Source organism: Gossypium raimondii, chromosome 13, assembly GCF_025698545.1.
Source record: "Gossypium raimondii isolate GPD5lz chromosome 13, ASM2569854v1, whole genome shotgun sequence".
Taxonomy (NCBI): domain Eukaryota; kingdom Viridiplantae; phylum Streptophyta; class Magnoliopsida; order Malvales; family Malvaceae; genus Gossypium; species Gossypium raimondii.
The window spans coordinates 11,222,439-11,247,858 of NC_068577.1; the positions used below are offsets into that span (position 1 = coordinate 11,222,439).

The window sequence follows — 25,420 nt, forward strand, 5'->3', positions numbered from 1 at the left end:
GTCCCTCCCTTTCAACACACACCTTTTGCTTCCACTTTTTCAGGGTGGTTTATCTGGTAAAGTACATCTAGCTGAGAGTGACGTGGATTGAGTGTTGCGTCATCTTCCTAGAATTGCTATGGCATTCTTGTTGGCAATCTAACTAGCAATTTTCCATGGCAATATTTCACTCCCTTTAGTTTCCTACTCTTTTATTTCCTCTCTTCTTCATCCTAAACCTACTGCCAACCATAACCAACACCTTTCTTCTTCAATAATAAAAGTAACAAATAATAGCATTTAGAGCACAATCTAAGCTTTATTATGAAATGTTCTAAAAATATCCTAAAAATGAAAACATATTTAATTAATTACAAACAATTAATTCACTCGATAGGCTTGAAATGTAACTCTTTTAAAAAGTTATCAGTCCCTATTATACGAAATAACAATTAGACTTTACAATTAATTCGTTTTCTTAGACTAAGCTTAATTTCTATCAATTTAACACCTAAATCATTCAATTCACAATAATGGAATCTTATAAAAACTTCACCAATTGATCAAATTGATTCTTGGGTTAGCTTAATCAAGCTCCCAAGATAAATATATATAAAAAAATCAAAGAAAAATGGCTAAGGACTTACTTGAATTAAGGACCAAAACCTTTAAAAAATCTAAAATGGCGTCAAGCTTCTTCTTCTTTTCTAATAATCTGTTGGAGAAGATGGAGTTTATCTCTCCATCTACCAAATTCTCATTTTTATATTTATATTATAGCTTAATTAAATTTAATTAATCATATTTTAGTTTAAGAAAAGTTTGGTGATAAGAAAAGTAAACATTGTTATACTTGAATAATGTTTTAGTTTCATTAAAGCACTCAAATAAGAAAAGTTAAAACACTCAAAAATAAATATTTTCATACTTGAATCAAGGAACAAAATGTTTGGTGATAAGAGGTTGAAATAAAAAATACTCAAATGAGAAAAGTTGGTCAAAGAAATTTAAATCTCACCATTATGCACTCGAAATAAAAATAAAACAACTTTGAGAGATAAAAAAAAAGAAGAAGTTAAGATTTTCTCACTTGTAACTTTTAAAGAGTAATCAAACTCAATAATATTCAAAATATGTGGGATCACTCTCAAACAAAACTAACTTAAGGCTCTAAGAAGTCAAAAAAAAAAAAACTCAACTCCAAAGGAAGTAAGTTGTGCAGAGAAAAGAGAGACAACTCTTTTCGTACCGATTAACACAAGAAAAGAAAATGTATTTAAATGTGCAATAGAATAAGAAAGTTAAAAAAAAAGAAATATTAATGCTAGAATCAAAGAAAATAAAATACCTAGTAGAAAAAACCCAAAATAATGGAAAACAACTTGAATTTTTCGTTTAAGGTGTTCTTGATATGCTAAAATTATGAAAATTAAATTGGAGTCTCTTTATATGATAAATAAAAAATTGGTCTGGAAATTTTCGGCACAAATTTTCACGCATGAAATATTTTTCTATTTTTGTCACTTGTTCAATTTGTTTAGAGGTTGTTTAAATAAAACGATGAAGCACTTTATTTAGCAAATGGAAACAACTCAAAACACTCAAATCTAATATCAAATGATAAAAGGGCAACAAAAGAATATCGTATTCAAGTTGTTCGACTAGAAATAAATATTTGAATCTAACCTGAAAAGAACAAACCAAACAAATTTTAAAAAATAACTAAAATAAAAATTTAAGAATAAAGAATAAATATTCAAAATAATAACTAAATAAAGAAACAATACAATAAAAAGTGGAAAATGGATCGAATAAACCGATGAATATGTTGGATAGATGGATAAGTGTCCAATTAAACTCCAAAATAACTTAAAATACTTAAAAATACCCAAACTTCAGAATAAATAAATGATAAACTAATAAAACCTAATAAATGTTATATTGGGCTCATATAGAATAAAAATTAAGCGTAAAAAGTAGAACCCAATATGATTTAAACTCGAATTAAAAGCCTAAAACTTGTAATTTCCTTAATGATCCCGTCCAAAAATTCTACTCGCCCAGTCTTCACTAAAACGGTCATAACTTAATCTCTCAAGCTTAAAATTGAGTGATTCAAAGTGAGTTTCGAAGATAGGAGACAGATCTTTGAATGCTATGAGGACATCCTAACCTAGAAATGTTTGGATTCCATCCAAAAAGTCATTGCAAGTTGATTGATTTTCCAAACTTGAAAATTGGTAGCTTCGATGAATGGAATTTAATAGATTTTACCCAATCCATGCATGTATCAATTTGACAAGGTAGGGAATAACAAATTTCCTAGAGAGTTTTCTAAACAGGTGAAAACTCATGAGAATCCTAAACTTCAGACCAATCCAACTTGATCCACTAAGAGAAAGATCATTTGCCACTATTATAGTGTTCTAGGTCATATCAGGCTCTATTGTTTCAATATGCTCAGATATTTGATGGAAAAAATAATGCCACAAACAGTGCCCACTACTATGGTTTTGTCCTTCCTTTCTACCACTTCATGTTGTTGAGGAATCTTGGTAGCAAAGAATCCATGAGCAATGCCTTCCTCATCACAATACTTAGCAAACTCTTGACTTTCAAACTTCTTTCCATGATCATTCTGAATCCTAACAATGGCTCCAATGGTTTTCCCTTTCTCGATCATTTGCCTTTTGTAGAGTTTCTTAAATTCATTGAAGGTGTCTTATTTTTCTTTCAAGAATCACACCCAAGTGTAATAAAGGAAGTCATCAACACATACTAACACATGTATGTTACCTCCAATGCTCTCAGTTTGCATTGGTCCAAAAAAGGGTTATATGAAGAAGTTGAATTAAAGTTGTGGTTTGAATCTGTGCCAAAAGTTTATGGGACTCCCTATGTTGTTTCCCTTTGAGACAATTTCCACAAACTTTAAAGATTTTTCTTCCTAGTTTTGGAAAGCCTCAAATTGTATCATAACATACCAATATTAGCATGCCTTAATAATTAATGTGTCCCAACTTCTTATGCCACAACTTTAGTTCAGTCACTTTTGCCTTGTTGCACCTGGATGGTAGGACTTTATAGTAGTTGTCAAATGTCCTGACACCTTCCATGACTTATTCATTCTACCTTGAAGCTACCACACATTTGTCTTTTTTGAACTTCACAAGCATTCAAATCACAAAGCTGACTAATGCTAACAAAGTTAGCTTTTAGGCCATCAACATACAAAACATTCTTTAGATTAGACATTCCATCAATTGCCAATGTCCTTTTCCCACACATGTTCCCCTTTTTTCCCATTGCCAAAAGTGACATTGTTGGATCTAATATCCTAAGTGTAATATTTTTGTATAAGTACATGTGGTGCCCCAATCCAGGTCGAGATGGTTTGACCCGAATTTCGAAGGTCATATTAGCCCTCGAAGTGACTCTCCATCAAAACACCACAAAACACATCATTCAACCAATCACACCTCACACAATTATTCATTTAAATATGTAAAGTCCTAAAGGTATGCTTTCACTTCACTACTCTGATCAACAATCAACAACAAGACTAATTCATAACTTCATATTTAATAGACATTTCCTTTGAAAACTTCAATCAACATACATGCATACAATAAGTTTGAAAGGTTGTATTAGTAAGGACTTTGGAAATCGTTTTATTCAAAAAAAATGTGTTTAGATTTAAATTGTAATATGATAGATAGTTGAAAAAACTCCATTTTACATGGTTGAAAATAGTATAGTAGAGTAATACGTATAAATCTTGTTTAGGAAGAGTCATTAAAACATCTTACGTCTCTTCACAAAATCATCATCATTTAATTAGTTCACAGGCCACCTACTATTTATGTAATTTGTCCAGTTTTACATTCCATGAAACTAAACTCATGATGAATTTCCAAATAACACATAAAACATATAAGACTTACCTGAATAACCAGTGGCTCTTCAACCTGTACTTACAAGTTAGTCAAACAATTACTCATACCATTCATCAAGCATTCACAATCTACCATTCAATCATTTATCTAAAGTAGTAATTAAAGTTCCAAATCAAACCAATTAACGAGTCCATAATGTCCAATTACAACTAACAATTATAACTAGTTCTAATTCTAAATCCCATATTTGGTCCCACATTGCCTTCCTCAATTGGATTTGGGAACACATCAACATAACAAGGTATAGCCTCGTTATGGATCACTTGGATGGCTCACTTCCCCACCTCTTCACAAGCTAAACCACTGCAATGATATAAAAGAGTGGGTAAGCTTATGAAAGCTCAGTGAGTGCTAAAACATACTACACATAAACACATCAATCAGGTTAGGTGAAATAGGCATACTTAAACGATTCACTTTTTATCACAAGTTACACAAGATAACAATTCACACAAATTAAATAATTCACATAGAATAGTTAGTTCGCATAAAATATCAGTTCATGCATAATCACAGTTCATTCAATATAACAGTTCATACAATATAATAATTCATCCATACCACATCGTAACTCATATATCTCAAATATTGATAAATTGGCATTTTTTTGATTATGAAACATATATGTGACTCTATCACCACCTATAAGTGGACTCTATCACCACACACTGGATAAATGGATCTCCTTATAACGCCTCACTTTTGGACTTAAAGAGCCCTACGCTGTCTCCGATATAAGTATAGGACAAATGCTCACACTCTCCAACACTCTCGACTCATAGAGCCCTGTGCTGTCTCCATTGAATGGAGATATGCTCGACATTATCTTATCTCTCCAACGCTATCTCCAGGACCAATGCTATGGCATGCCAACTATATCCAATGGTTCCATAAGGTCACAATGTCAAAATATCTCTTTAAAACATTCACAATATTCAGTATAATAGGGCTCGCAATTAAGCAGAGCTCACACATTATAACATAGTTTGCAGTTCACAATTCGCAATAGAGCTGGGTTCGCAAATAATAAAACTTTCATGCAACATGTATTGCACACATAACACATTTCACATACCATTCATGAGATAGCTCACATAAATCATTGTTCACATATTTTATTTATCATAGGGCATGAAATAACTTAGCTTACATACAATACAACTCAAAATCTCAAAATACACAGCCTGACAAATTAATACAGAGCACCAAATTAACATAGTTCACCATAATAGTATAATTTTGCCAAGTTAACATGGTTCACAATATAACACAACACACAAATATAATTGGCTCACACTACAGTTGAGCTCACACTTAGTATCTCACAATAATATAATTTTGCACTAATTAGAGCTTGTACTACCATAGAGCTCATAATTCACATATTGGTTCTTGTATGCATAGATGTACATTATTAGTAAAATTTGCATGTTATAAGAGTTCACATTATATATTTTTTATTTTATTAGTTTGCTAGCATTACAAAACCTTTATATGCATATATATTGTATATAATCAAGACCTACACCTATATATTATATTTACAAAACCCACACATATATTATATATATACATACCTTTTCAGTACATTAGCTCGCCTTTAATATTATGCTCACACACACACACACAAAATAATTAAATGCATAATTCATACACACTTACCACGTCAACTACATGGTTTGCAGCTTCGGCTTGCCTATTTTATTCCTATAACTACATGCACATTTTAAATTCATGTATTTGACTCATTAAAATCGCACAACATGCATACCCTACACTGAAACAAAATTGCAATGGTTTGCATCAGGAGAAATCAAGGTTTGCATATTAATTAAGCAGGGGATTCATATATGTTACCTTAGCTTACGTACTGGAGTTTAAATGTAGTATATTAAACCACTCACCTTAGCAACCATTGCTTCAACTACCATGCTCAAGTAAGCTTTAATTTGCCCTCGACCATACTTTTGGAGGTTCCCAAATAAATTGGAACTTTTCATACACATCAAACACATTACAAATGCATTACTAACAACAACAAACACCATTAAATCATTCCAAAATCATAAATCAAAGACTTTTCAACTCTTACCGAAAACTTAACTAGTTTTGCCGAAATAGGTGTTTAACCACTCAAATCGCACTTCTAAGCTTAGATTTCAACTTAATAAATCCTAAATATAATCTAATTACATATCTAAAACATCAATTTCATCCAATTTCACCGATCTAATTTTTTCGAAAAAATTCAAGCTTATGTGATCTTTTAAAAGGGGAAAACATTCAATTTGCTTAAATTCATTAAGGATTTTTTAAATTAAGATCAAATACCTTTTAATTAGATCAAAATGAGTTAGAAATCACTTTAAAACCAAAGCTTAGCCAAGAAATATGAGATCCACCATTTTCAAGCAAAAAATTAACTCATTTTGCCAAAATATAAAGTTTCCTCACTCGATTTTTGTTCCTAAACCTTAATTAAGTTTCTAAACATCCTATTTAACATATTATTACAAATATAAACCTTTAATTTTATCTAAGTTCATGAATTTAAAATTTTAGAAAATTAAGTTTGTATGAATACACAAAAGGAGAAACTTGAAATTTATTAAAATTGGATACCGGTCTATCAAATTGAGTTCAAATACCTTCTATCTAATTAAAAATATATTAGAAATCAATCAAAATAGCAGGTTTACTCATTATTTCAAATTTCACCATTGTTGAACCAAAATTTAATTAAAAAATCTTTAAATCTTCAAAACTCTCAACACACTCGATTAAATTCCGAATTAGAATTACAAGAACTTAATCTAATCATAATAAGTTAAGAAATTACCTCAATTTGAAGAAAACAACAAGTTGTAGAGCTAATTCAAAGTTGAACGTGAGAAGAATAATGACGAAATTGATGAGGATTTAATGATTTTTCTTTAAAATTGGAAGGTGATGAGGTGTTTGAATAGCTTGAAAATCGCAAAGGATGAGTTAATTTTGAGAGAAAATATCAAATTTGAACTTGGGGAAAATTTTGAATGTGAAGCGAAGTGGGAGGGAAGGAGACGGGTTGTTTAAGGAAGTAAGGAAGATGAAGAGCTGTTTTTTTAAATAAGGGAAAATTGCCTTTTAAAGAATCTGTTTTCCTTTGTTTTTCAAATCAATCATTAGTTTAATTAAAAAACATTTTTCTCAATTATTTTCAAACTCGATTTTATTTTTAAAATTTGTTTTTAGTTATTTAATGACCGACCACCTAATCCTAACTTTTACCACCTAATTTTAGATCCAATAATCATTTTAATATATTATTATCATTATTATTTATTTAATTATTTTATCCTATTTTAATTTCTATGGTATTAAACCTAATTTTTCTCTCAAGCCCACAACCTAATACCCAATTCTACTAACTCAATTTTCGGGATGTGACAAGAAACTTGTAATTTTTAAACCAATTTATTAATAAAATTATTCTTAAATTACATTAATACTTTGTATTATTGTCCTTAAATGGTTTTTTCACATAAAGCAAACTAGAAGCAAATGTTGCTCATTGGTTGTCTAATATTTAAATTGATACTAAGTAGTATTACGTGGTCGAATCGTAGTATAGACAGACAGCTTGTATTAGTAGACGAACCTAAACATGTCCTTAGTCTAATCAGAAATTAGCAAACCAATTGAAAGACTAAAATACCGTCTATCAAATCCAATTGGCGAGATGCATTGCCTTGGACATCAGAGTGGATGATTCCCAGAAGATAGAGACATAAATGTGACTGACTGGACTGACAGTATATCGAACAGGACCCAACTAGAATAGATCCTAAACCCGTTTATGGATCTATTCACTTGTGACGTTCATAGTGTGACATACCTAAATCCTGAGTGGATGACGAACTATGTATGCGTGACTCGTACATTTTGATGTAAGTAAAAGCTTGAGTTGAAATAGATAAGGAATCGAAAACTTGTGCGTTGGGTGTACGACTTCTGTAATATGTAGCCTCATTCACAATAATGGAATTCATATCCCAAGACATGGTTAAATGATATCCTCTTATTGGCATTACATGGTTGATGAAAAGTAAACATGGCCACGATTCGTTCGTCTTTGTGATGAATGACTTGATTACTATTTGATAGTAATTGACTTCTCATGAAAGAAGATGTAACAATTACCATGAGATAAAATATGATCATATTGGGAGAACGAATATTATCCCAAAGAGATCAAGGATATCCTATTAGGGTAACACACTTTTGACAAGGTCATCAAACGAGCATTGAGTAGCTGCTTTCGTAATGGTAAGTCGTTAGCAAGAGCTCAGTCACGATACTATAGTGGAATGACTTCATAACTAAATGAATTTATAATTAATAGGGGAAAAGTTGGAACTTAATAATAAATCATTTGATCTCTAATTACATATGTTCAATCGCTCCCTCTACTAGCTCGTTGAAACTAGAAATGAATTGCATGTTTGAATCAAAATGAATAGAATGAATAGAAATAGATAAATGAAAAATATTCAAAAATGACTATGGTTTTATTTGAAATGGAGAAATGGAATCATTTGGAAATGAATCTAGTTTTCTCAAAATGGAAATGAGAATGAGAAATGATTTGTTTGCAATTGTAGATGAATCAATTAAAATGATCGGAGAATGAGTTTATATTTTTGAGCTATTTTAAAGCTCGAAAATGAAAATAAACCATTCAACCATAGTGAAAAAGTTGAATTATGAATTATTAAATATATTTTTTCAGAAATTTTACTAGGATAAAATTGTCATAATTTTATCGATGGTAAAATTGGGATGAAAAATTATTTAATTGAAAAATTAATGTCTATTTTGGAAAATATAAAAATATATATTGGGTTGGATTAAATTATAAAGTCTTAAATTAGAAGTCTAGAAAATACATATTATTGGGCTAAATACAATGAGAGGCCCAAATCCCCATCATAATACATATGAGGGTAAGTACACCCTATTAGCCCCTCTCCCTTTCCTATTTGAACTAGGAAGTAGAGTTGCTCATGGGCCGGGTTGGGCCCAAAAAAATTTTGGCCCGCTTCCTAAGCCCAGGCCCGGCTCGGCCCGGCCCGAAATTTGGGCTTGAAATTTTGTCCAGGCCCGGCCCAGGGAAAAAATACTAAGCACAGGCGCGGCCCGATTTTTTTTGGTAAACACTAAAATTGCATAAAAAAACTTGCAAAATATAAGCAAACAACCAAAATATCCATACATTAACCAATCTACATATTTAATTTTATAACAAAATATAAATTGTAAAGTAAATTAAATTTTCAACAATTAGAAAGGAAATATCCTAAAAAGCAACCGAAGAAACATCATCCTCATCGTCTTCATCGTCCTCATCATCCTTTTTGCAACCAATTTCTAACATGAAATAAGAATAAATAATTAGATACTCAAATTGATGAAAAAATAATATAAAATTACAACAATAAAACGAGAATAATAATTACATGTTGAAAATCCCTTAGCTCGCATCCAATCATCCAAGCAAACAACGACTTGAACCGTTTTTGGCTTAAGTGAACTCCTCAAAGGTGTGATAACTTTCTTACCCATGCTAAAAGCCGATTCAGAAGCTATAGTCGATATTGGAATTGCCAAAAGATCTCGAGCCAATAATGAAAGCTCATTGTATCGAACTAAACTTTTGCTCCAATAATCTAAAACATCTATTTGACTATTCAACTCAAGCTCCAATTCTTCCAAATAAATGTCCAACTGTGACTTTTCACTCCTAGTGCTAGATTCATCTAAATACCATTTATAATCATCACTCACATCAAAATATTCCCCAAAATCAGCACTATTAACATTGTGTTCATCCAAACCAGAATCAATAGGATTTTTATCTGAAACATTAGAACTCCCAGCCAAAGAGGAAGACATTGATTTGGATTTCTTAACATACTCATCAAACAAGAGTCTAAGATTGCTAAGAATGGTCTCAACAAAATCTGCATGAATACCATAGATTGTTTTAAAGCAATACTGCACATAATTCAACTTGTAACGAGGATCTAAAATTGCAGCACATGACAATATCAACGAATACTCAGCCCAATACTTATTAAATTTCGCTTGCATTTGTTTAACCATTGGAGTTAAAAACGAATAAGGACCTTTAACTGTATCAAGCAAGACCTTGTGAACCTTCCAAACCCCTCTAAAATAAAGATTAGCATTGGATAATTAGAACCAGAAAAAACACAAGTCACATCATAAAAGACTTTCAAAAATTTGCAAAGAATAGCAACATTTCTCCACTCCTCGTTAGAAAGTGGAAACATTTGATAATCTTTATCCCGCTGGCCCCAATAATCTAGCACATCTTTATAGTAAAGAGAATATTCAAGCATCAAATAAGTAGAATTCCATCTCACACCCACATCTAGACGCAACTTTCTGGTCACATTCAAATGAAAACTTTTGTCGGCCACATCATAAAATATTTTCCTACTAATTCTTGCCTTTTTTATGTACCTAATTCCATTTCGAATCTTATAAACAACATCATCAGCAAGTTCCAAACCATCTTTAACTATAAGATTCAATATATGTGCACAACATCTAACTTGAAAAAAAGCACCATCACACAAAATAGCTCGGTTTGCACGAAAACGATTTTTAAGACAAGAAACCATAACATCATTATAAGAAGCATTATCCAAAGTGATGCTAAAAATTTTCTTATCTATACCCCATTGAGATAAACATAAAACAAGTTCATCCGCTATGTTCAAACCATCATATGGAGTAAATAAAGCTCTAAACCTTATGATTCTCTTTTGTAGCTTCCAACCTTTTTCAACCTAATGAGCAGTAATGCAAATATATTCATCATTAGTATGCTCCGAGTTCCAATTATCGGAAGTTAGGCAAATTAAACCAAGTGCTCTAGCCAACTCTTCTTTAACATGATCTCTCTTTTTGCATAATGCATTAGGACATCCCTAGCAGCTGTATGTCTACTTATATTCTTAAAATTAGGACTAGCAATTCTCATCATGTATCTAAATCCCGGTTCTTCAATTGTCCTAAATAAATGCTTGCCACACACAAGAAAAATAGAAATAGCTTGACGACACTCATCAGCATCAAACTTGTAGTTTTTTATAGATGGAACACCTTCTGGTAATGGTTGAGTGGCTATGGTGTATTGAGTGATGTCCTTATTAACTTTTTTCAAACAAATATTTAGGTGACGTCTTAAATGAGAGGTTCCACAAGAAGACTTAGCAAAGAAGATAGTCTTACAGTGATTACATTGTGCCTTCAATTCATTTTTGTTCTCGCATTCAAGCTTTATCATTTCATCCCACACCTTTGATGTGGTAGACTTTTGACGTTTGAGAGCACTTTCATACTCATTAAAACCATCGTCCACAGGTATAGGAGTGTTCGAACTAGCCATAGTTATAAAAATTCAAGTCCTGAAATCCAAAAATAATCTTATTTATACTCGGTTATTGAATATATTATATATATTCATTTATTAAAATTATATAATCTTATATATATATATATATATTTATATACATATATATTTATATACAATAAATCTTATATATATATATTTATATACATGTATCTAAATTAAATAACTGAACATAAATATTGTCTCTATTTGAGGATTCATCAATGCCATGCACCTTCAAAATGGCCCTACATTTGTAGGTAAATTACAATTTACGACATCTAATCATAAAATTATTGGCTTTTAAATTTCATTTTGGGTAATTAATGACATAGTTTTCTAGTATTTTATTAAAAACGGTAAGTAATTATTTTAAATTTAAATATTTTTAATGTTTGACAAGTAACACTATATTTATATGACATCAACATTTAATGTTTGAATTTCTTTTGGTAGAAAAATACAACTTAAAACGAAAAATTCAAAAAGTTACAAATTTTATAACAAGATATTAAAACATTATATTACATTAAAAATTAAGGTGTAGTAGTTAAATATCAAATTTAGGCATAATAGAGAGACCAAAATTAAAATTTATTCATTTTTCCAAAATTACAAAAAAAGGGTAAGACATAGCAAACCTAGAAGATAAAAAATCATGTGTTAGTTTGTAAGATTATTTCAAGCTCCAAAACCAAAAGAAAATGTTCTATATGTGATATATTTATATTATTTTTACTTTTCAAATATAAAAGTGAAGAATTATATTATTTTAATTTTTCAAAAAGTTACAAATTTTATAATGTTTTGAGAAAATAAATATAATATATTTTAATTAATACATATTACATAATAGTATAATACCGAACTCATATATTGCACGAGATAATAAATTAGTTATTTAACTATGCTAGCCTTGTGATACAAGATCAAACTTGTCACATGTCTTTAAGTAATACTAAAAAAACACACATCATTTAGGAAAAGTCGCTAGGGTTGATTGTTTCGAAGGAAAGGGTGTGAGATAGTGATAGCAACCTGCCTAGGCCTACTATTTTTCTGCCTCACTAAATAGCTTGTTTCTGCAATAAAACAAAGCAAAAACAAAAAAGATGAGATTAAATGAAGAAACTAAGCTTGTGATCTCAGAAGTCAGCCCTGCAAATTACATGCTCTATAAAACATAAATCAATTCTCATCCAATAATAATTGAATAACACAATTTTTCTTTTAATTGTGCTCAGCTACCCTTAATCCTATAGCCTCGCATTGAAATACAAAACTCACCTCAAGGCAATTTTACGGTAAAGATATATATATATATATACATATATATATATAAGTTGCTTTCTAAAAATGAAAAAACAAGTTTTCTTATCTATGGATTCAGAACCATATGCTAAAAAATAATACTTCACTTGTTGAATAAAACTCTTAATAATCAGTCTCTTACTCTCTTCATATAGATATAGCTATAATTGTCGATTTGGCTATGACTATCCTTCTATATGATTGTAGTTTACAAATTGATGTCATATCACTATGTTTATTTGTAATGGAAGACTTGTTTAATTCTACTTATGTTTAACAATTCTTTTAAGTGACAAATATGAAAGTTGTTTTTGTCTAATTTTTTTATATTTTTCAAATGTTAAATATAAAAGTCGGTTTCATTACTAAAATCAAGTTAGTATATATTGAAAGCTTAAAAGAGTTGTTAAACATAAGTAGAATTAAACAAGTCTTCCATTACAAAGAAAAGAAGGTAGTTAAACCATAGTAGTTTATTTACATTACTAGAAACATTGCTTTACCCGATTAAAATTTCAAAAAAAAAAAATCCATTGATATAGAAGTAACCATCATCCATTTTATCCTAGTGCATCTAGTGACCCAATCAACAGCAACATTCGTTTTATCAGTGGACAAAAGATGCATCAACACATAAAACAAAAGATATCCCTTTTAGCAGAGGTCAACTAGAACAAAAAATCCTTGGCTAAGGCTTCAGCCACTACAATAGATTCAACTCTTACTAGTAACTTTCGTTATCAAGAACTATGGTTGCAACTCCTGCCATTTCTCATTTGGGGACAAGGGAAAGTTGTTTATTTTGATTATAGCTTGTGGTATAGTTATATAAGAGCACACTCCGTCAAACAATGTCACAATAACGATTTCTCAACTGGACTCACAGGAAATCCATGGAAGATTACTTATTTTTACAGTAAAGATCAGAGAAAGAAAAAATAAAGAAAACTAACTAAATGTCTAATGAGAATTGAACTGAATAAACTAGGGTTAACACTGTTAATATACCTTTAAAATTCAAAGGTAGAAGACGTTTGTAGCTTTGCTCTAACCTCTGATTCTGGAAATGGGTGGAATCGTGGAGGACCAGAGGTGGATCGACGGAGGACTGGAGGTGGATTGGTGCCGGAGGTAAAGGTTGAGAAAAAAAAAGGAGGAGGGCAGTCAGGCATGGGGTTAGGGATTTGTGGAAGAGGGGAAACGGGAAATGGGAGAAGTGGGGGAAATGGGGAAGAAATATTTTAAAAAATAAAAAATAAATATTATATTCAGCCAGGGCCTAGGCCAAAAAATTTTTGCCCAAGGCCCAACTCGTTTTCTAAACAGGCCTCATTTTTTGCCCAAGTCCATATTTCGGGTATATATTTTTACCCAAACCCTTCCATATTTTGGGCGGGCCGTCGGGTTGCCCGGCCCATGATCACCTCTACTAGGAAGTTGTTTTTATATTTGAAATAAACATCTACAATTCAACAAGGATACTACCATGTCTTCTTATAAATAGATGGCCTAGTAGGGCTATTAAAACAAATTTGAGAGATTGTTACTCTGTCGAAAAATAGAGAGAATTTATCATCAACTATTAAATATATTTTTCTAGAATAAAAATCCTACCGGTTTCTATTAAAGAAGAAAGTATTTTCGTTTTCACCCCAAAAAGTAAAGAAAATTTTTTTGGTTTTGTGTTTTGATTCGATTGGTTCGAGTCCACACTTGAAGCAGTTCGTGGTACAAGAATAGGGGAGTAGATCGTTTGGTTGAAAGTTGAAAAACATCAAGGATCCGCTTATCCGAAAACATAGGTACGATTTTGGTCTAAGGTTATTGCTATAAATATCACAAATTGGGTCGGTTTTCAAATTTTTAATTTTTCATTATGCAAGAAAACTGTTTTCAAACCAAATTTTTTCCAATAGCATAGCCCTCATAGCTTTCAAAAAAATTACTTCATCATGAGAGGTTACCATTCATATGACATGAGCAATCGTTGTTAAAGTACCATATATCATTAATTAAAGCTTTGGGCGACTGGTGTACAACAAACACTGTTGATCTTTTCTTCTCCACACAAGTTTTCTTCTTCTTTTTTTCCATCATTTGCCAAACTCTGTTATTTCAAGTATGGGCTCGAACTAATCAAATCAAAACACAGAATTAGAAAAAATTTTCTTTACTTTTTGGGGTGAAAACGAAAATACTCTCTTTAATAGAAACCGGTAGGACTTTTAATTTAGAAAAATATATTTAATATTTGATAATAAATTCTCTCTATTTTTCGACAGAGTACCAATTTTTCAAAGTTGTGTTAATAGCCCTACTAGGCCATCTATTTATAGGAAGAGAAGGTAGTACCTTTGTTGAATTGTAGAGGTTTATTTCAAATATAAAAACAACTTCCTAGTCCAACTAGGAGAGGGAGAGGGGCTAATAGGGTGTGTTTCCCCTTATATGTATTATGATGGGGCTTCTAGCCTCTCATTATATTTGGCCCAATTATATGTACTTTTTGGACTTTTAACCTAGGACTTTATAATTTAATCCAACCCAATACATATTTTTATATTTTCCAAAATGAACATTAATTTTCCAGTTAAATAATTTTCTCATCCCAATTTTACCCTCGATAAAATTATGACGATTTTACCTTGGTAAAATTTCTGAAAATATATATTTAATAATTCAAAATTTAGCTTGTTCACTATGACCGAATTATTTATTTTCATTTCCGGGCTTTAAAATAGCTCAAAACATAAACTCATTCTCCGAATCATTTTTAATTAATTCATCTACATTTGCAAATGAATAATTTCTCATTTTCATTTTTATTTCCATTTTGAAAAAACCAGATTCATTTCCAAATAATTTCATTTCTGCATTTTGAATAAAACCATAAGCATTTCTGAATGTTTTCCATTTCTGTTCATTCTATTCATTTTGATTCAAACATGTAATTCATTTCTAGTTTCAACGAGCTAGCGGAGGGACTGATTGGACATATGTAATTAGGGCTCAAATGATTTATTATTAAGTTCTGACTTTTCTCCTATTAATTATAAACTTATTTAATCACAAATTTATTCCACTATAGTATCGTGACTGAGCTCTTTCTAACGACATACCATTACGAAAGCAACTACTCGATGTTTGTCCAATGACCTTGTCATAAGTGTGTTACCCTCATAGGATATCCTTGATCTCTTTGGGATAATATTCGTTCTCCCAATATGATCCTATTTTATCTCATGGTAATTGTTACATCTTCTTTCATGAAAAGTCAATTATTATCAAATAGTAATCAAGTCATTCATCACAGAATGACTTGTAGCCATATTTACTTTTCATCAACCATGCAATGCCAATAAGAGGATATCATTTAATCATGTCTCATGATATGAATTCCACTATTGTCAATGATGCTACATATTGCAAAATTCGTACACCCAACGCATCAACTTTTGGTTCCTTATCTATTTCAACTCATGCCTTTACTTACATCAAAGTATACGAGTCACGCATACATAGTCCGTCATCCACTCAAAATTTAGGTATGGCACACTATGAACGTCATAAGCAAATAGATCCATAAACGGATTCAAGATCTATTCTAGTTGGGTCATGTCCGGTATACTGTTAGTCCAGTCAGTCACATCTATGTCTCTATCTTCTAGGAGTCATCCGCTCTGATGCCTAAGACAAGGTATCTCTCCAATTGGGCTTGATAGATGACATACTAGTCACTATGGAACTAGCCAATTCCATCCTAACCAAACTAGAATTAGAACTTAACTATTTACTCGGCAGTTCCCAATTTTTCCCAAAATTCCTGGTAGAGTCCACCAACTCTTTACTTTGTTCAATTAAGTCCCAAAATTCCTCTAAATTCGAGTCCTTAAAGATATCCAGGTGTGACATAACATTGTTGTATACTAAATTAAAATTTATTCCTTAACATAAATTCTTGAAAGTTTGAATTTTCTTAGTAACAATAATAATTATATTCTAGTGTTCATTCTTTTAGTACTGTGAGTAAACATGATTGAAAGTGTAAGTTAGGCCATAGGTTGGGTTGTGACATCTTATAGTCTGAACCCAATGATTGGTTCGAATATGGGGTGTTACATATATAAATTTGGCCTATTTGAATTTTCTTAACAAAGCTGGTGGTTAGTCAACTTGTGACACTATACTAAAAAATGGGCTTTGTTATAGTATAGATGCCTATGTAACCCTAACAATTACTTATATAAATTTGGTCTATTTGAAATTTCTTAACTAAGTTGTTGAGTCAACTTTGACACCATACTCAATAAGGGCTTTATTATAATACAAATTACAATATATATAGATAACCCTAACGATATGTTACTTACGTTATTTAAATTTGACCTATTTGTAATTTCCTAACTATGTTTATGTCAAGTTAACTCGTGACACCAAACTTAATAAGGAGCTTTATTATAGTATAGGAGTATAAATACTAAACTAAATTGTCTATACTATTATTTAAAGAGTTGATTGGATTGGTGTCACCTATTAATCGAACCTCAACTCAAATGAGAAATTATTGAAAACTCATTCCTTTTATAAAATATCTGTCAATTTGGCCATTGTTTTTTTTACCTAAATTTTACCATTAACCTTTCAAAAAAGAGTCAAATTATTTTTTTAACAGAAGCTCTGACCAAAACATTAATTTTTAACGTTGTTAGCATGACAACTCATATGGCTGCCCATGTGCACATCATGTTGACATAGCATAATTTGTCTTATATGCCATGTTAAAAAATAATTCAAAATTTATAAAAATTAAAAATTAAAATCAAAATTAAAAAATATAAAAAGTTCATAAAAATTCAAAAAAAAATGGAGTGCACATGATTGTCATGCAGGCTGTCATGCTTAAAAATTTAACATTTTAGTTACTATTTCCATTAAAAATACACCATTTCAACTCCTTTTCAAAAGATCAATGGTCAAATTTGACTCTTTTAAAAGGTTGAGGGTCAAATTGACAAAAGATGTCAACGTTAAAAGCTAAATTTGACATTATGTCTAAATATTATATAAAATATTAAAAGATAAATTAATTCTATAATGAGTTTTACTTAAATATTATCTCGACCTAAATAAAATTATTCTTAGATCATAAAACATAAAAACTTATAAAATAATAAATAATATAAGATTTAGTAGGGTTGTTTTAGATAAAGAAACTCTTAGTATTATATATATTTTAAAATACAAGTTATTTATAATGGATAGTTTTTTATATAATGCTTATTTTTACTTATAATTTCTTTTTCTTTTGTTTAAATGAACTTTTCTAGAATAAATTACATGAGCATCCTTAAATTCAGCTAATATGATATATTAAATTTATTTTTATATTTATTTAATTAAATTTACGTCCTATTAACTCTTAACCCTAATTCAATCGGTCTTTTTAATATCATTACAGATCAATATAAAGAAATTTAGATTATTTTAATAAATAAATAAATGAATAAATAGATAATCAACGGGTGCTTTTGACATAACATTCAAATTGCATATGATTAAGTCAAGCGATAATTAAGAGCGCAATCCTCTTGCATAAATAACATGACATGGCCCTTACCAAAAACGCTGACATGGCAAGCTACCATTGGGTGGTATTTGAAGAATAATTAAGGTTTTTATGGTCATCACCGTCAAAAAGACGGCTGCCGATTTCGGAAGTCGCATGACATCTTATGCACGCTCCTACCAATCTTCTTTGTGTAAGAAAAAAAAGAAGGGGAAAAACAGTAGCTTCTTGGATTGTATAAGAGACAAATAATTAGCTAGATGTTTGACATTTCTCTATGAATAGCAAATTAAAAAAAGGGAAAAAGATGGTTTTAAAATTCTTTTTTTATATTATTTTGTTTGTTTTTTTCAAGTCAAAATCTAGAGCCTCTAAAGCTGTTTCTGTCCTTACATAAGACGCCATGTTCCTACAGTTGTTTGAAGATTGAAAAATCAGAGAAACCATCATTTCAACAATGGAGAACAAGCCAATTCTTGGAGATGAAGAAGAGAAGACAATAAAACCTAGCAGCTCTAGTGAAGAAAATCATGATTTTATAGCAATCAACAACAAGGTGAGAGCTTGTCAATATATATATATATATAAACAGCCAATCTTTCAAATCTGATTAATATCTATCTATAGAAAAAGAATAACTTTGGTTTTAAAGATGCTTTAAACTTGTAACTTGCAGTTTGGAGTTTAGTACACATATTCATAAATTTTGCAGTATGAATCTAAAATGTTTTGAACGAAACCAAGGAGAAATCATTTATGGAGAAATTATATTCACTTTTTCCTTAGAGGTTGGATTACGATATTTGTTGTTATTATGTTTGGTTAAAGAAATTTGAGTAGTTATATGGTGTTGGGTGCTTTTTAAGCTGCTTGAATATTGGTTTGAAATTACTTGTTCTTCATGTTTAACCGTCTGTTTTGTACTAAGGTGTTATATAAATTAATTAATAAACTATTACCCTCTATTTTGGAATTTAATAAAAAATTTATTATGAGTGAGAGGAAAATAAATTATTTTACATCTAAATATCTCACTGTTGATGTGCAGGAAGAAAATCAAAGTCATGTAAAACAAGAAGATGACAACTCCAAGGATTGGATTAACAAAAGGATAATTCCACCATCATCAAAGAGGTAAGAACAACTTCATTAATTAATCTAACAAACACATCTTGCCTTATTATTTTACTGATTTCTATATATATATATATATATATATATATATATATATATATATATATATATATATATATATTAATTTTATGCCCGCAGAGTTGATCAAGTGTACTAAGTAATATTTATTATGTAAAATATGTATTATTTATTTATTTAAAATTTATTTTATAATTGAAAATATAAATGTCACTTAAAATTTTGTTTTAGAAAATAAAAATAAAGTTTAAATATTTTAATGTAATAAAATGATAATAATCATTAATTTATGTAAAAGAACAATCTATTTTTAAACAAACATTATTAACTCTAAAATTTTATTCCAATTAATTGAAATCAAAATAAATGATAAATAAGTTAAACTAAAACAATAATTTATTAAAATTCAAAAGAAAAAAAGATTCGAACTTTATAAAAGTATATTAAATCATTTCATTATTCAGTAATTTCCAAATATAAATTATAATTTTATTTTCTTTATTTTTATAACATTTTACTGTCAATGTTTTAAGGTCCAAATATTTACACACTCATAATTATTGGAATCAAAATACAGTTAAAAATGAACTCCATATGATGGCCTGATAGTTAAGGGTTTTCACCGCCCTAAGTGTGGTTTAGATTCGAGTCGCGCTAGTTGCGTTGATTGTTCGGGCTTTTTCTTGCAATTGTACTTCACCAAAAAAAATTACAGTTAAAAATCAAGAGCTATATTTTGAGGTTATAACATTATATGCAAGTATTCAGTAATTATTTTTAAAGTTAAACTCACAACCATAATTGTGGAATACATGAAAAGACATTCATAATTATAACAAAATAGGTTTTTGTCTCCTAAAAATATTTAAAAATTAAAAGAAATCTATTTCTAAATTTTTAAATATTCTTTTTTATATGTTTAGATTTTATACAAATCATTTAAAATTTTTAAGTGATAGCATAATAATTTTAAAGTGTCATGTCATAACACTTTAATGAAATTTAAATTTAAGAATTAAATTAAAAAAAAATTCTAAAACTAACATGAAAAAAAGAAAGAAATCAAGTTAAAAAGAATTTCCAATAGACGCTCAACTTGCATGCAGCGTTGAAATTCATCCATTATATTTACATATATATTGCTGTCATTAGGTAGTGGCTAAGGCTCATGATGCTTATTAATTTCTTTTATTCCCACTGGACAACATAGATCAGAATTAACAATGAAAATCCATGCATCCTGCCAGGATTAAATAAGCATTGCAAATTTTCTCAATTTTTATTTCTGGTTTGATTACAGTGATTAAAACCCAAAGCCATGTGGTAGACTTTCATTCAACAGGCCTACCAAGTCATTCATATAATAAGCATATAAAATGGTGTTCCTCCATTCTAGTTGGCATCAGTTCTGTATTAACTATATCCCTCCGTAGATATCATTTTGGTTGTAAATTGGTATTAGTTAGTTTTAAGTTTTGTTTTGTTTAATTTTGTTTTACTTTATATATATATATATAATATTGATAAATTTAAAACGGTATAGCAGAAATTACATATCCATTAATACAGTACTAATAATCTTGGTTTCTCTCCTTCTATATACATTTTTGTGTATTTTGCTTGCAAATAATTAGGTCTAGTTATGAATTTCATCATTTTACATTATAAAAATTGAGAAGATAGTTTTATATTTTAATTTCTTAAAATTTGATTCTCATGTATATTTTACAAAATTAAAAATTAGTCTAGTTTAGTAACATTACTATTTCTTGCCATTATATCATTTACCTATAAATCAACAGCTCAATTATTAATATAAAAAATTAGTAAAAATCAATAATTTAGAAATTTATATGCAACAAATTAGTAAAAATTAAAATTAAAATTTATGTGTTTACCTACTCATTTCTCATTTTTAGTAAAATAAGAAGGATGAAATTGACAATTAACCCATACAAATGAGGAATGAATTTTGATTTTGAAGCAGGAGAAAGAAATTGAATCAGCAAAAGCGAAGATGGGAGAGGTTAAAGAAGAGAACGAAAGGCTAAAATTGTTACTATGTCAAATCGTGAAGGATTATCAGTCCCTGCACACGCGTTTCCTCGATGTTCTTAAAAAAGAAGAAGCCAATAAGTCCACCACCACCCCCATAGTTGGAAGCCATGAAGAAAATAATGAAGAACATCACCAGCTTATCTCCCTTAGCCTGGGGAGAAGCTCAAGCAATGATCCTCCCAAGAAACAAGAGAAAAAGAGTAGCAAAGACGATGATGATGATGATGATGATGGGAAGCATGGTAATGATGGTGGTGGAGGACTTGAGCTCGGGTTGGAATGCAAATTTGAGCCGGACGGTTCGATTGAATCGGAGAAGAATAATAACCCGAGCTGTGAAAGTAGCTTGGGAAAACCAGAGGAGGAGGAGGAGGAGAAGGAGCCGACTGAGGTATGGCCACCAAGTAAAATTCTCAAGTCTGTGAAAAATGGAGACGAAGAAGATGTTTCAGAGCCAATGCAGTTGAAGAAAACTAGGGTTTCTGTGAGAACTAGATGTGATACACCCACGGTATAGTACTAAACTTTCTTTTGCTAACAATAATCGGTTTAATTAATTTTTTTTAAAAGCTTTGACAGTTTCAATTATGAGAATTAAAAAAAAAAAAAACAGCCAAGCCTTGACTCCATGATCACCTCTTTTGATAGCAATTTTTATCCCAACTCAGAACTTGTGATTTGTTTATAATAATACACCCAATTTTAAATATAATTTGAACTCAAAAAAGATGAAAATAAATAATCTGTAATTATACAATATTTGAAGTAACAATAACTTGATATTTAAACTCGAAATAATATGACTTGAAAATTTTAAAACTCAAATCGACTCAAATTAAAAATATCCGGAGTTGAAATAATATCCGATATTTAAATTAACCTAACCTAAAATTGTCTTCATATGTATGAAATCGTTGGTTTGGGTAAATGCACGCAGATGAATGATGGATGTCAATGGAGAAAATATGGGCAGAAAATAGCGAAAGGAAATCCATGTCCTCGAGCATACTACCGTTGCACGCTTTCACCCACTTGTCCAGTGAGAAAACAGGTATCCTCCACCTTTTGCCTGCTTGATTTCAATTCTCATATCCAAATCATTCATGCTAATTAGTTCTTTCTTTGTTATTAATAGGTTAAATGCTGTTATTAAGTTGATGAATTTTAGTTTTTGCATTTTGTACTTTTAAATTTTTAAAAATTAAAATTTTAATTCTATGCTATAAATTTAGTCTATTTTCTTTAGTTGAATCATTCTTAATCTCTATATTTTTCAAATTTCACATGCAAACTATTAGTAATATGTAGAAATGTACTAACTTAATTAAGGTTCAATTGACACATTTAATGTTTATGCGAATAAATATTAATTGATTGATATCGATATTATTATTAGTATAAAGAAACACAATAAAATAAATTTATTAATTAAAATTGAAACGAATTCTAACTATAAAAAGCATTAAAAGTCTGAAATAAAAGAGCACGATGGAAACGTGGAATATCATGTGATGAGAAGTTTTAACATCAATCAATCAACTTGGTATTGCTTACTTCAGATACGTGGAAGATTTATATTAGTATAAAATTAAACTACTTCATATGTTTGTATATTTTAGGATTAATATTTAATAATTTGTAATCTAGTTAAATTATAAATAAATTAAAATATTTAATTATTTATTTTATGTAAAAAATTAACTGTTAAATAAATGTTATTAAAGATAATATTTTGTACCATGATTCATACCTATATGGAATTGTCATCGGTGGTTAAATTTGTATCAAACATTAATGAATAGGAAAAATCATGGTGGGAAAATTGAAGTGAAATAATGCTTGGTAAAAATTAATTAAAAATTATTTGAATTAATTTAAGTTAATTTAATATTTAATTTTATTGTTATAATTTATAAAATGAAGGTTTAATTCATTTATATTTATGAACTTCTCTTGCTGCCCTGAACGATTGTATTTGTGAAATGGCAGGTACAAAGATGCTCCGATGATATGTCCATCTTAATCACAACCTATGAAGGGAACCATAACCATCCACTGCCTCTAAGTGCAACAGCCATGGCTTCCACCACATCTGCAGCTGCTTCCATGCTCCACTCCCAATCATCTACCTCCCAACCTGCCCTCCCTACCTCTCTTTCTGCCCCCACTGCTTCCCTCTCTACTTCCACCACCCACCTCCATGCTTTATCCTTCAACTTTTCCCAAAACCCAACCCCATCTCACCACTACCATTTCCCCAACTCTTCAATCTCAACCCTCAATTCTCACCCCACTGTCACTCTTGATCTCACTGCTCCGCCCCCACCACACAATAACTACCCTTCATATTTCAGTAGATTCTCTAATCTACCCACATCATCATCATCATCATCATCATCATCATCATGTCTCAACTGGAAGAAAACTAGCAGCCACTTAACCTTTGGGGGACCATTGAATAATTACCCTGCAATAAGGCAGTCACCACCTTACATGCAAATTACCAACCACCAGGCTTTATCAGAGACCTTAACAGCTGCTGCAACCAAGGCCATTACTTCAAACCCAAGCTTTTGTTCTGCCTTAGCTGCTGCTCTCACTTCCTTTGTTGGGAATAATGGAGGTAGTGGTGGTACTGCAAGTGAACTAGGCTTTGCATCAAACAGCTATCTGCAGGGAAAAAAACCCTCATCCATGGTTAATCCTCACCAGCAACAAAAGCAAGGAAGTTTGCTACTCTTCCCACCATCCAACACTGCTTCAGATCCTCCTGCAGATTAACAGCAATCATAGTTAAAAGTGATGATGCTTTACCCCCTCACATATTCCAATTAATTGCTTCTTCTTCTTCTTTTTTTGCCGTATGAGTAAAAGATTCTTTTCTGTTTAGAATAAGTACTAGCTACTAAGTATGAATCTTACTTTGGGTTTTATTTATATTGTTTACCTGCTTAGGTAATTTGTTTATGGTTAAAAAGTGCAAGTTTTGTAATTTTCAAATTTCTTTAATATTATTAAATTTATTTTATTAAATTTATATTTTAACAATGTTAATAATTAAATTTATATTTTAAATTTTAAAAAAATTAAGTTCTAAAATATTCAAGGTTGGCTTTGTTTTGTACCTTCTTACTAGGGAGTTTAGCGCAAACTATTTAAATTTACTGAATTGATTATGGCATTGTAATGTCTTGAATAAATTACTAATACGAATTATATAAATTAATGAAAATTTTCACATAAATCATTTACAGAATTTTCTTTTTAACTCATGATATTAAGATTTTTTTTCTTACTGTTTTTGGCATTTTATCCTTTGAATTTTTTATTAGAGTTGTTTACGGATCAAGTTGGATCAAGTTCAAATTGAGTTTAACCATAATATTAACATAAGCTCGGTCTCGACTTAAAATATAGTTTTAAAATTTTGTCCAAGTCTATCCATATTTATAAATGGTTAACTCAAGTCCATTTTCCATTTTAGACTTACCCACATTATTTTTAAAATTTGTTTTGAAAAACATTTATTTTATTTTTAATTTAATTTTTAGCATTTTATATATTTTTATTTATTAAAATTTTATATTGATAACTTAATATATAGATAATATATACATTTTAATATTATATATTATTATAAATTTATTTTTATATGTTATAAATAACATAATATAATAACTTACTTAGAGAATTGATTAGACTAGAACAAGCTTTGGCCTTAAATATTTGAACTAATAAATCAATTTTTTCTTCAATCTCATTTTTCAATCATAATATTTTATATAAACACTTTCAAATTTCAAGTGGAACTTTAGACTTAAATAAATAACCAACATTTAAACATGTCTAGTTTTGAGTAACTTTTTACACTAGAACGGAGACAACAACATAAAAGAAAAGTAGTTAAGCCTATTATTATGAAGCCCAGACAAAGCC

At 30.0% G+C, this 25,420-nt stretch overlaps 1 protein-coding gene across 2 annotated transcripts; it reads left to right on the forward strand.

Annotated features, from left to right (window-relative positions):
• The first annotated feature begins 18,661 nt into the window (after positions 1-18,661).
• Positions 18,662-24,511, forward strand: LOC105781144 (WRKY transcription factor 72A). Of its 2 annotated transcripts, none has more exons than XM_052626240.1 (5): positions 18,662-18,830; positions 19,323-19,408; positions 21,411-21,995; positions 22,422-22,535; positions 23,474-24,511. In XM_052626240.1, exons 3-5 carry the CDS (start codon positions 21,444-21,446, stop codon positions 24,263-24,265), a joined length of 1,458 nt encoding a protein of 485 aa, XP_052482200.1. In that variant the 5' UTR covers positions 18,662-18,830; positions 19,323-19,408; positions 21,411-21,443; the 3' UTR covers positions 24,266-24,511. The 2 variants fall into 2 exon arrangements, with proteins under 2 accessions (XP_052482200.1, XP_052482199.1); XM_052626239.1 differs by having other exon boundaries at positions 21,414-21,995.
• Positions 24,512-25,420: the final 909 nt, after the last annotated feature.

What these genes read in the sequence shown, in the direction of transcription:
- LOC105781144 (XM_052626240.1), top strand. Translation starts at nt 21,444, where the DNA reads ATGGGAGAGGTTAAAGAAGAGAACGAAAGGCTAAAATTGTTACTATGT. An exon ending in CTAGATGTGATACACCCACG is followed by an intron (nt 21,996 to 22,421) that starts GTATAGTACTAA and finishes AAATGCACGCAG; the next exon opens with ATGAATGATGGATGTCAATG. An exon ending in CTTGTCCAGTGAGAAAACAG is followed by an intron (nt 22,536 to 23,473) that starts GTATCCTCCACC and finishes GTGAAATGGCAG; the next exon opens with GTACAAAGATGCTCCGATGA.